Genomic DNA, 13150 nt, shown 5'->3' on the forward strand with positions numbered 1-13150 from the left:
CCCCAAAGCCTCTCTTCATTCCCAAACAACTTTCATAATGTATTTTTATAAAAAAGTGTTTAAATCCCTGGGGGTATTTAATGGAGAAGGAAAGTTACTTCCCCCAAACGTATTTCCTTGCGTTTTTTGTGCAGGTAAGGCGGGGGGGGGACTACAAGGGGAAGGGAGGGGGGGGGGGCTGGAAATTTCCTCCCCTCCTCGTTTTTTTTTTTTTTTTAATTTTTCCAAAAGAAAAAAGGATACAGGAGGACAGGGGGGCCCAGGTGAGGATATTTTCCCTCAAAAGCCCCTAGTTTCCTTTTTCTGCTCCTTAAAAAGGCTAACCTTGCTATTACAAGAAAAATGGGCGGGGGAATGTGTTTGAAAAAAAAAAAAAAAAAAAAAAATATGACTATTATATATTATATTATACAATTATTTATTATATATTATATATATATTGTTGTTTTGGGGGATGAAGGGAGAGCTTGGGAAAGGTGGTCAGGTTTGTTGTTTCACGCTGGATGATTTACCAAGCGCTGGGTGGGCTGATTTATGAGGAAAACTGCAGAAGCTGGTGGGGACTGGGGAAGTTTGGGTAATAAGTGATGTGAAAAGGAAAGGAAAGTTCAGAGGTAAAAATTTGTTGAATAAAGGGGGGGAGGGCAAAGGGTAATTGGTACCAGTTAGGGGTTGAGTGTTTTCAAGTTCAATTTTGGAGGGTAAGTTTGAAATTGGGGTGGAAAAAAAAAAACTGGAGGGGGAATAAAAGTGTTTTAGGGTTATCTGGGGAGTGGGGGGATCTTGGCCAGTGGGGATGGGAAAAACCAATTTGGAGCGGGAAAAATGGGGATTCCCATAGGGTGGGGGGAGGGGGCGGGGAAAAATCCTGGTGGGTAGGCCTTGGAAGAATGTTTTGGGGAAAGGTCGAGAACAAACCATTAATCCTCCGGGGAAAGCAAAACAGGGGGTAATGTTTTGAAGGAATAGAGGTTCCAAAAACAATGGTTGTATTGGGTTGCGAGGGCGTGGGGGCTATGGATAAAGGAGTTTGGTGCGGCAGGGGGGATGGAGATGCTGGTATGGAGATGGGTTTGAGGGGACAATTGTAGTGGTTGTGGGAGGATGGTTTGATCGGTAAGTCAAAACGTAAAGGGTAAGAGAGGATGTGTGGAAATAAAAAAGGGGAGGGTCGTGGTTGAGGAGGAGGCAAGGAAGTAGGGGTGTTTTTGAAAAAATGGTTTAGGGGGCCACATGGAGGGAGAATGGAGTAGGAAAGTATTGGGAACCAGAGGATTATATGTTGTCGGGAAGGTGTTTGGAGGGATCGAGGGAGGGAAAAGTGGGAGGACCAAAAAATTGGGAGGTGGGAAAAGGGGATGGGAGTGGAAAAAAAAGGATTTTTGTGTGGGATCGAGGGGGGCCTGGGAATCATTTTGCGGGAGGGGGGTGAAAGGAGGGGCAACAAGGAATTAGGAGTGATTTTGGATCGGGATGTTGGTATACCGGGGGGTTGGATTGTGCTGTCGTGGATTGAAAAATCAGGGGCATGTGGAAGGCGTCTTGGGGGTAACAACCCATGGGGTAAAGCTGTTGTTAGGTATGTATATTTGCGTGTGGTTGGGGAACGTAATTGTATAATGCATGTATATGGGGGGTGGGTTGGGGCCAATTTCTTTTCGTTCCTGTTTTTCCTTTGCGGCTAACCTCGCAAACGCGGGAGGGGGAACCCAAAAAACAAACGCAAATAAAAAAACAAAAAAAAGAAACACCAAATGTGTGTGTATTTGTGTGCGTTGTGTATGGGTATGTATTTAATTATTGTATGGTAGTTTATATGGTATGTATGTTATTGTTGATATATATATATATTATATATATAGTTATATAAATATTTAATATTATATTAATTATTTATATAATATATATTTATTTATTTAATGTTATTTTTGCTTTGTCGCCTTGTGCCTATTTTTTTCCCGCGGTTAGGCGACGTGTTGTTAGGTGGAAAAGGGAAAAAAAACAGATGGGGGAAGAAATGGGGGCCCCGGGGGGATCCCCGGCCCCACCATACAACATGTTATATTTTTACCTAACATTGTTTTCAACACCCACGGCCCACAATTATTTACTTAACCTATTTACATCTCAAATGTTTTTACCCCCCCCCACCACACATTTATATTACCCCCCACACACCCCAAGGGACATGTATACATATATTCCCCATGTACATTTAATTCCATTTACGGTCTTTGCCTTTATTGTTTCTCCCCATTCGCCCAACCCCTCGGCCCACCACATTTGGAATAACAAAAACCCCCCTCCCCCACCCTCAGTATTGTTGCGAAGGTAGGGGGTTTAGGGCAAAAACCCACCAAAGGGGGCCCCATGTTCGTTTTCCCCCAACGCAAGGGGTCTTCTTAATAGCTTTGTTCATGTAATTTAAATGCACCAAAACCAACTAGCTCCATTTTCCACAATGTTTTGCCAGGGGAACCCCACCCCACCCACTTTGCCATGGTTGTTACCCTAGGAGCTTTCCATTACCCTGGTTTCAAATCACATTTGGGGGGGACAAGGGCACGTCGACCCCGCCCCCCGGGTAGTACCCACAATCGAGCCATTTCCACTCTATTCCGTTGCATGCCCTTTCCCCAACCCTCCTTGCATTTGGTCAGGCCCCCGGCCGTTTTTCACTCAAAAATCTTTTTTCTACTCCCCTCTTTTTCCGCCCTCCCAAGTTGGTTCTCCCTACTTTTTCTTTTCCTCGTTCCCTCCACCGTCTGTGACAACCAGATATCCTTTGAGGGTCAATCTTTTTCCCCAACTCATTCTTCTCCTATTTGTTGTGACCAAAAAAAAACCCATTTTACAAATAAACACCCTTCTTTCTGCTTCTTCTCAAACCCTCGGCTCTTTTTATGTTTTCCCCCACAATTCCCTCTCTCACCCCTTTTTACATTTACCATTACTCGATCGAAAACCACCGTCACAAACCAACCTATTGTCCGCAAAAACATTTTCTTTCTTTTTTCCAGCATTACATCCTCCCCTTCCTGCGCACACAAACTTTTCTCTCCCATTAAGGCCACGGCCTCGCAACCCATTTAACAAAACAAACATTGTGCCCGCCGGACCACTTATTTCCTTTTCATAAACATGTTAACCCATTTTGGGCTTTGTGAGCTAATGTTCTTGACTTCCAAAATCATTCCCTATCCAAAAAGGGCTCAAAAGGAATTTTTTCGCCCCCCTCCCCCCACTCTTATGGATTTTCACGTTCCGGCCTTCCATGGTTTTCCATCCGCTTGCCAAGGAGTCCACCTCCCCAGATATTTCACAAAAATCAAAACACTTTACGTCCCCTTCCAGGTTTTTTTTTCTCCATTTTCATAAACCGTACTTCCCAATTGGGATGTGGGGGGGGGACCCTCAATTAAACCTTTTACGTTTTACCTTAATAAAACCTTGCTTCCTTAAATTCACATTTACTCTTAACTTTATTCTTTTCATAACCACTTTTAACCAAACTCAGTAACCACCCAGGGGCTTTCTTGCCAGTTTCTGACACATGGGGGAATTCAGCCACCTAGCGCTGTATCTCAGCGAAACATACAAACTGGGACTCCACTTCCCATTGGGGCTCTCCTCATCCCCAAACCAAGGGGACTGTTTTTCTGTTTCTTGCCACTCTTTCCAATAATCAACCTCTTGCATTTCACCACCTCCCTAACAAACCCCCCATCCGTAAAACAAAATTAAACAACAAAAAAAAAAACCATGGAAAGGGGACATTTTCACCACAACCCTTGCCCGCCAAACCGACCATGTCCAATGAGGGAAACCCAATTTTTCACTTTCCTCTCCGTTTCCTTTTTAACACGTATCAACAGCCTTACCCCTCCTCGATTAAAAAAACTTTGTCCATGGCGATTCTATAAAACAACTTGCCTTCCCACAAACCATTTATTCCTTTTTTAAATTTTACCCTTCCACAGAGAAACATCTATATTTTCATAACTCTTATCATATTGTTGGGGCCTTTCTTCCAGAATCCATACATTGCTTTTTTACGGAACCAAAAATCCATTTTAGGTTATTTTCTAAGTATTTTTCTTCGCAGTTCCATATTTTATATTTTAGTAGTTATATTTTTTATATGATTAGCATATTTATTTGAGAAGATATAGATTATATAAATTATAATGTTTTTTTTTTTTTTTTTTTTTTGCTTTGTGTCGCCTGGTGTTTCTCCCCGGCGTGTTTGCGAAGGTAGCGCCTAAGGAAACAGACGAAAAAGAAAATGGGCCCAACCCCACCCCCATTACACACTTGTATTAATACATTTTTTAACGTTCCAACCACACAACGGCCAAATAGACATGACCGTTTTACACCTGCAGTGCCATAGGTTTGACCCCTGGGGCGGGGGCTTTTGCCCACTTTGGCCTGTGGATTCAATCAACCGATTGCCACTCGTCAACCCCGGGATTGACCCACATATCGCTCCAATTTCACTACTTTTGGGGAACCCCCACTATTCCTTAAAAACCAACCCTTTTTTTGCTTTCAAATTTTTAAAGGGTTTCTCAAACTTCCACCCCCCATTTTTCAAGGTTTCCCGGGAATTTTTTTTGGGCCCCCCCCCCCCAACCCATGATCCAAATTCCGTTTTCCTTTTTTTTTTCCCTTTTTCCGCTGCCAGTTTCCACCCCCAGAAAAAAATTTTTTAAAAAATTCCCCCCACTTCCCCCGTTTTTTCCCTTTTCAAACTCCCCTTTCCCTTTTTTTACTTGGGACCCTAAACCCCTTTTACTTTTTTAACCTTTAAAAACCCTTTTGGCTCTTTTTCCCACTTTAAACTTTTTAATTTTCCCTTTCTTTCCCCCCCCAACTTTACCAAACCTTTGTCACAGCTTCTGCAGTTTTCACTGGGGAAACCCGCCCAGCGCTGTAACACAGCGGGGAAAAAACAAATGACTCACTTCCCCAAAGGGTTTTTCTCATCCCAACAGGGCTTCACTTGGGGCCCCCCTTTCCCAAAAAAAATCTTTTCCCTTTTTAAACCTTTTTCCCAAACAAAAAAACCCTTTTTTCCTAAAACCCAAAATTTAAAAAAAAAACCATGGAGGGGGCAACCCCCCACCCCCCGGGGCCGGGGGAGGGGGGGGGGCCCTTCCCCTTTTTACTGTTGGGGTAGGGGGTTTAAAAGAATTTTCTTTTTTTCCCTGCATTTCCCCCCCACGTTTCGTAAAAGGGGGGGACTGGGGGGGAAAGGGGGGCGGGGGGGGGGAGGGGGAAAACCTTTCCCCTTTCCTTTTTTTTTTTTAACTTTTTTTAAAAATTGGGGGGAAAAAGGGAAAATGGGGGGGGGACGGGGGGGAAATGCCTTTATTTTCCCCCTCGGAAAGGGGTTTAAGGGGCCCGGGGGGGGTCTTAAATGGGTTTGGTTGGGGAAAGTACCCCAAAAGTTTTTGAAAAAAAAAGAGGGGAATAGGGGAGTAGTTTGAGGGGGAAAAGGAAAAACCCGGGGTTGTTTTGGTCTGGGGAAAAAGAAAGGCTGAGGGGGAAAGGGGGGGGAAGGGGGGGGCCCTTTGGGGGGGGGAATTGGGGCTTGGGAGTTTAAAAAAATCCCGGGGGTTAGGGAGGGGGGGGGGACCAAAAAGCAAGGGGGGGAAGGGGGTACAAATACCCTTTAAAAAAAGGGGGTTCTGGGGGGTATGTGATAAGGGGAAAGTAAAAAAAAATTAAAAATTTTTTTGATTTTTTAAAAGGGTAAAAAAATGAAGTTGATTGGGGGGGAGGGGATTGGGGTTGGGAAATTTTTGGTTTTCATTTGCACCTGGGGGATGAGAAAAGGGGAAAATCATGAGAGGGGAAGTGGTTTTTTGGGGGCAGCCCGGGAAAGGGGTGTGTTAGTTTGGTTTTTTTATTTCAAAAAAAAACCGGGGGATAAATTTTGGGTGATTTGAATTTCATAGGGGGGAGTATTGGGGCAGTTTGGAGGGAAAAATGGCCTTACCCCCGGGGGGGGGTTCAGGGGGTTGGGAAATGGGAAAAAGGTGAAAAAAAACTTGGTTTATTTTTTTTGTGCAAAAAGGATTTTGGGGGGGGGGGGACTGGGAATTCGGTTTTTAAAAAACAAGGGGTTTTTACATAAAATATCGTTTTTAAATAGGGGGGAGATGGCCGGGGGGAGCGTTATTGGGTTCGTGTTAATTTTATTAAGGGGGCGTGAAAGAGAACTTTTTTGGGAAAGTTTTTTTTTTTTGCGGGGAAAGGGTTTTCAAAAAAGGGGGGGATGTTTTTGATTTTATTAACTTGGTTTGGGGGAGGCCAAAGGGGAGGGGGGTTTTGTAAGGTTTTTCCCGAAAAAAAAAAAGAGGAAGTTGGGATGAGGGAGAGTGGTGAAAGAGTGGGGGTTTTGGGTTTTTGGGAAAGGGGGAGCTTGTGGGGAGGATTTTTACCAGAGAGGATTTGAGAAACGGGGAAGGGGGGAAAAAATGGGGGAGAAAAAAAAGGACAAAAAGGGGGGGGTGGGGGGGGGGGGAATGGGATTTTTTGGGGAAAAGCAGGGGAGGGCTTTTTGGGGAAAAAAGTTTCCCTTTTTTCATGAACGTGGGAAAAATTTGGGAAATTTTAAAAAAAAGGGTAGGGGGGACTGGGGGGGGATAAGGGAAGTAAAAAATTATTAGTGAAAGGGGAGGGAGAGGGGGGAAATTTGGATGTTTTTTCCCCATTTGGGTAAGGGGAAATGATGGGGGGGGGCCCTTTTTAAAAAAGGGAAAGAAGCTTTTGGAGGTCCCCGGGGGGAAAAAAGGTGAAAAGGGGGAAAAAAAAGGGTTTTTAAATGAGAGTTTTCTTTTTAGATTTGGGGAAAGAAAAAAAAAAAAATTGTTTGGGGGGAAGGAAAGGTTATAATTTGGCTTTAAGGGGGAAAAGGGGGGGAAAAAGATGGAAACATCAGGGGGAAGGGGGGCAAGGGGGAAGGTTTTTAAACAAGTAGGGGGGTGTTTGTGGGGAAGATTTTAAGGAGGGGAGAAATTTTTGGGAAAGGGTTTGTTAAATTTTTTTTTTGAGGGGTTTAGAGTGGCATTTTATAGGGGGGTTTTTTTTGGGGTCGGGGGGTTTGGTGTAAAAAAATTTAAAAGGGGGTTTAAAGGGGAAGGAAATGTTTTTGGGCAAAAAAAAAAAAGAAAAAAGGGGAAAAGTAATAGTTTTTTGGGGGAAGGGTTTGGAAATGGGGAAAGGGGGGCCAGCGGGGGGTTTTGGGAGGGGTAGGGGCCAGGGGGATTTTTTAAAAAAAACCCGTGAGGGGAACTGTTTTTGTTGACTTTGAAAAAGGGGTTATTTAATGTTTTTGTAGATTAGGTGGGGGGTTGGGCCGGGAAGGATTGGGGGAATCTTGCTTTGGGTCCTTTAAAACCAAGGGGGGCCAAAAAGGGGGGATGGAAAAGGAATTTTTTTTCCCAAAATTACAGGGGGGTATAAAAAATTTGTTTTAGTTTCCTTTGGGAAAAAAAAAAAAATTTGATGGGAGGGGGGTTTTTGGGTGGGGGTATTGGGTTGAGAGGGGGGGAAGGGGGCAAAGTTTACTTTTAGCATCAATTTTGGGGGGAAAAGCCGGGGAGTTTTCCAAAAGAGGGGGAGAGGAAAGTGTGGGGGTCAGGGGGTTTTGCGTTTTAAAAAGTATTGGGGGAATTTCTTAGAAAAGCAAAAAAAGGGTTTTTTTTTGTAGCACCTTTTTAGATCTGGGAGGGGGGCATATACAGAGTTGATAGAGGGGGTTTTCTCTGTGGGACCCCCCCCCCCCCCCCCCCGGGATTAGGGGAAAAAACAGGGGTGGGGGGGCCCAAGGAATTAGAAAAACAGTGAAAAAATTTTTTATCGGGGGGATTTTTAAGGGGATTTATACGAAATTTGGGGGGAAGGAAAAAAGGGGAAAAAAAATAAATTTTTCTCAATTAAAAAGTTTGGGGGTTTTTGGGCCCGGGGGGGTTTTGGGGTTTTCTTCCCCGGTTGTTTAAAAATTTTTTTATGGGGGTGGGGGTTTTTTAGGGAGGGGGTTTCAAAAAGTTTTTTGGATAGGGGGGGGCATGTATCAGGTTTTGTTTTTGGATTTTTGGGAGAGCCCTTTGGGGAAATGAGTTTAGTTTTTTTTTTTCGCTGATTGGGAAAAAACAGCACTGGGGGGGCTGGTTTCGGGGGAGAAACTGCAGAAGCTTGGGGGGGGACTGAGTTTTTTTAAGGGGTGTGGAAAAAAAAAGAAAAGGGGGAACTTTAAAAAGGGGGGGGGGGTAAGGCAAAAGGGGGGTTTTTGTTATAGTAAGGGGGGGGGGAGGGGACAAAAATTTTTTCCCGTTGGGAGGGTTTTAAATTTTGGAAAAGGGGAGAAAAAATGGAGGAAGGAAGTGTTTTTTGATATTTTGGGAGGGAAATTTGGGGGAGCGTATGGAAAAAAATGGAAAAGGGGGGGAAAATAATTTTAAAGGGTTTTGGGAAAAGGGGGGGGGGGGAAAGTTTTTTGGGGGCGTTAAAAAATTTTTGGGGGGATTTCGAGATTTTTAAATTTTGGGAAAGCAAAATGGATTTTTTAAAGGGGAAATTGGTTTTTTTCCCCAAAAAATTGTTTTTTTAGGGGGGGCTGGGGAGGCGTGGGTTATAAAAAAAAGAGTTTTGGGGGAGGAGGGTGGGATGTGCTTGGAAAATGAGGAGGGGTTTAAAGGGGAACTAAGAAATTTGTGATGTGAGGGGGGTTTAAATTGGAGTGGGTAATAAAAAAGGGTAAAAAAGAGTTTGGGGGGGAAATAAAAAGAGTGTGGTTGGGGGAGAGCGGGAAAGAGGGTTTTTTTTGAAATGGTTTGTTATCATTGGGAGAGAAGGGGAGTGAGGAAAGATTTGCCCAAGAGGATATATGTGGTCAGGGGTTTTGGGGGGGAAAACCCAAGGAGTTTTTTTGGAAATTACCAAAAATTGGGAAAGGTTTGGAAAAAAATGGAGGGGAAAAACCCCCTTTTGATTTGATTGGGGGGGGCTGAACAGGGGGCAGGAGGGTGAAAGGTTGAAAGGGGAAAAAGGAAGTGAATTGGGGAAAACGATTGGTTTTTTACCGGGGTTCGACTTTTTGGCTGCCCCAAGTGGATTGAACCCGAGCTTTTGGTTAAAAAGGGGGTTCTAGGGTAAAAAAATCAGGGAAAAAAGGGGTTCGGGCGGGGCCTGAATGGGGGAAAAGGGAAACTGTGGTTTCAGTGCATTTTTTTACAGGGACGGGTTTAGGGGGGATTTGGAGTGTGGAAACAAATTTTGTGGGTAACATAACTTTTAACCTTCCCAATTTCAACGTACCCCATTTTATACATCCCAACCGGGGAATATTCATATTTTACCACAATGTCCCTATAATTCATACTCCCTGCCTTTTATTTTTTTTCCCTGTCACCAACCCGGGCTACACATGAAAAGGGGGGGGAACCCACCACTTTTCCCCCTTTGCACATGCACAGGGGAAGCGCGGGGAAAAAGGGCCAAAAAAAAGGGGCCACATTGGGGGTTCCCAAAAACTCAGTGCTGTACCCCACTATGTTATAAATGCACGGGGAAAAACCAGGGTTTCCCCCCTTTTTCCCACTTTTCCGGGGGCCCCACAAAGCTTTCCGGGTTTTTTCCCCAGCCACTTAAATTTTTCCCGGTTTTAAATCCCATTAAGACAAAGCAGGGAAACCCCTTTGGTTTTAACCCACATCGTTTCCATTCACTTTTTTATCCTTGCAGGGGCCTTTTCCAAACCCCTCCTGCATTTCCCCGGGAACCCATCGCTAAAAAAATCTTTTCCCACTCCACCCTTTTACCTTCCAATTTGGTCTCCCCACTTTTCTTCGTTCTCTCCCCCTTGGGGGAACAAAAATTTATCCTTTTTTTGCCTTCTTTCCCCCCAACCCCCAATTTCTTGGTTGGGGGCCCAAACCCGGGTTGGCCCCTTTTGGGTTTTCCCCTTCTTTTTTTCCTCCCCTTCTTAAACCCCATACGTTACCCCTAAACCAAATTTTTTTTGGCCCCAAAACCCTTTTTCATTTTTCCCCCACAAACCCCCCCCTCTCGGCACAACCCCTTATTTCCCTAGGGGGCCCATGCCTTGCAAATGTATAACCCCCCTGTTGGAACCCCCCTATTTTTCCTTTTAAAAAAATACTTCATTTCTTTTCTTTCCCCCAAAATAAAAGTTTTGCCTTCCAAGAAAATTTTTTTCCAAAACACTCGCAGAACCCCTTTGCCCCCCTCCCCGGGCCCCTGTGGGAATTCCCCTTTTTTCTTTTTCCTGGTTTCCCCTTTTGCTGCCCCCAAATTCCCCTTTTCCCAGATAAACTTAAAAAACCTACTTCACTTCCCCCAAAAGGGTTTTTTTTTTCCTTTCAAACTTACCTCCCCCAATTTGGGCCCTTTTTAACCCCAGGGGCCCTAAATATAGCTTAATAAACCCCTTTTTTCTTATTCACATTTAGTCTCAAACTTTTTTTTCCCTTTTTTACACACTTATCAAAAATCAGGGCACCAAACCCTTTTTGCAGTTTCTCCCCCGGGAAACCCAAACACCAAACCCCTTTTATTTATTCAGCGAAAACAAAAATGGGCTTCCCCCTCCTTAAACCCTTTATTCCGCAAAAACCCGGGGGGGGGGCTTTTCAAAACTTGGCCCGTCTTCTCCAAAAAAAAAATATTTTGGGGATTTCACCCCCTAAACAAAAATTTTCCCAATCCATAAACAAATTAAAAAAACAAAGGGGGGAACCCTCAAAACCCCCCACTCCTGGGGGGGCCCCCAAAAAACCGACCCTTCACTTGGGAAACCAAAAACATTTTTTTCCCCTTCTTCCTACTTGTTACACATCCTTATTCCTTATAAAAACTTTTTTTATGCTTTCTTTGCAACTTGGGCCTCCCACACCATATACTCTATCAATTCTATCATATGCCTTCTCTAGATCCATAAATGCTACATACATATCCATTTGTTTTTCTAAGTATTTCTCACATACATTCTTCAAAGCAAACACCTGATGCACACATCCTCTACCACTTCTGTAACCACAGTGCTCTTCCCCAATCTGATGCTCTGTACATGCCTTGACCCTCTCAATCAATACCCTCCCATATAATATCCCAGGAATAATAAAAAAACATATACCTCTTTAATTTGAACACTCACCTTTATCCTCTTTGCCTTTGTACAATGGAACTATGCATGTATTCTGCCAATCCTGAAGCACCTTACCATGAGCCATACATATATTGAATATCCTCACCAACCAGTGAACAACATAGTAGGTACTTTATTATTCATGTAAAATGCAACATGTGCATTTTCCATGGCAAAGAAAATGAAAAAGAAACTGCTCAAGCGAAAAGATATAATATAGTACAAACATAGAACTAAAGAGATATTGAAAACACCTTACGTGTAACTTGACTCACAGGCATCATGTCCAGATTTCTTACATTTGATGTTTGCCTTGTACTTTTAACTCATATAACAAAGGCTTCGTTCACTGCACATGTAATGCACCAATACTACAGCCAGGCCCAATAGACCATTCTGTGGTTTTCCTCATTGCTTTGCATGCCCCTGTTCAGTCTACTGACAGCACATCTCCCACTGTATAACACATCACCCCATTTCACCCTGTCCCATGCATGCCTTTCACCCTTCAGCATATTTACATCTTGACCACCCAAAATATTTTCACTCCATCTTTTGTTTGGTCTTCTCTTTTTCCTTTTCTCCTCCAGTTATGATGCATATATCCTCCTTGTCAGCTTGATATCACTCATTCTTTTCATATGTCCATACCATTTCAGCACACTCTCTTCTTTCTTGATTAATAGAAGAGGGCACGTTTAGGATTATCTTTGTTTTTCATACATGATCGCTGTTTCGTGTATTAGTGAGGTAGTGCTAGGAACAGACTAAGAAAGGCAGCATCTGCTTGCATCCATTCTTTAACTGTCATGTGTAATGCAATGAAACCACAACTCCCTATCCACACCCAGGCCCCACATACCTTTCCATGGTTTACACTGGATGCTTCACATGCCCTGGTTCAGCCCACTGACAGCGCATCAGCTACAGTATACCACATTGTTCCAGTTCATTCTGTCCTGTGCGTGCCTTTCACTCTCCTGCATTTTTAGGCCCTGATCACTCAAAATCTTTTTCATTCCATCCGTCCATCTCCAATTTGTTCTCCTTGTTCCCCACACATTTGACTCATACTCTCTTTGTCAACCTTTTCCCACTCATTCTCTTTTTGTCCACACCATTTCAACATACCCTCTTCAGGTCTTTAAGCCACACTATTAATTACCACACCTCTCTCTTACCTTTTCATTACTTACTTGATCAAACCACCTAACACCACATATTGTCCTCAAACATTTCATTTCAAACATATCCACAATTATCTTCTTTGTCTTTATTTGTGTATTTTTCCTCGCAGGTATTACGTTTTGGTCTAAATGATCAGTGGTTAGGGCCTGACTTGGTACACACCCTGGGCCTTTTATGTGCAGTTATGTACAGGAATAATGACCAACGAAAAGACAAAGGAGACAGTCTTCTGCCGATAAACACTGTATACCAAATGATCATCACCCATTCTCAGTATCTGTCGCTCATGTCCAGCAGAGCAGAGAAGGAGGAAAAACTTAAAGGTATGCTGACTACTTCATTATTTGCCCTAAGTATTAAGTTTATTCATTGTACAAAGAGCCCATACATGATTCTTATGTTTAGCATGAAAAATTGGAATATTTTAGGTATGTTTAATGGTTAGTTGAGATTTTCAGTTTATGTATAGCTCATTGTATGGAGCTTAAATATTGAGACAATGCTTCTGTATTGCCATTGCGTACCTGGTAAGTTGTGTGGGTGACTTGTGATTGAGAGGGTAGTGGCATGCACAGTGTCAGATTTGATAGAAACATTGTGACTTTTGTAAGTAGTTGAGGATATGTGGGTCAAGTGTATGTTTTGAAAAATGTGTGCAAGAAATACTTAGAGAAACAGAAGGACTTGTATGCGACATTTGTGGGTCTGGAGAAAGCTTATCATAGAGTCAATAGAGATACTCTGCAAAAGGTGTTGTGAATATATGGTGTAGGAGGAAAGCTGCTT

General features: G+C 43.2%; 2 protein-coding genes across 2 annotated transcripts in view; one reads left to right on the forward strand and one right to left on the reverse strand.

The window, feature by feature from the left end:
- LOC139759478 (nucleolar pre-ribosomal-associated protein 1) overlaps positions 1–13150 on the forward strand; it is a 295642-nt gene that overhangs the window by 138014 nt on the left and 144478 nt on the right. The window contains exon 9 of the mRNA XM_071681655.1: positions 12411–12687. Coding sequence (XP_071537756.1) covers positions 12411–12687 — 277 coding nt within the window. The remainder of the gene's footprint in view (positions 1–12410; positions 12688–13150) is intronic.
- LOC139762069 (uncharacterized) overlaps positions 1–13150 on the reverse strand; it is a 455708-nt gene that overhangs the window by 35677 nt on the left and 406881 nt on the right. The window lies entirely within an intron of this gene.

The sequence above is a fragment of the Panulirus ornatus genome, chromosome 3 (genome assembly GCF_036320965.1).
Source record: "Panulirus ornatus isolate Po-2019 chromosome 3, ASM3632096v1, whole genome shotgun sequence".
NCBI classification, from domain to species: domain Eukaryota; kingdom Metazoa; phylum Arthropoda; class Malacostraca; order Decapoda; family Palinuridae; genus Panulirus; species Panulirus ornatus.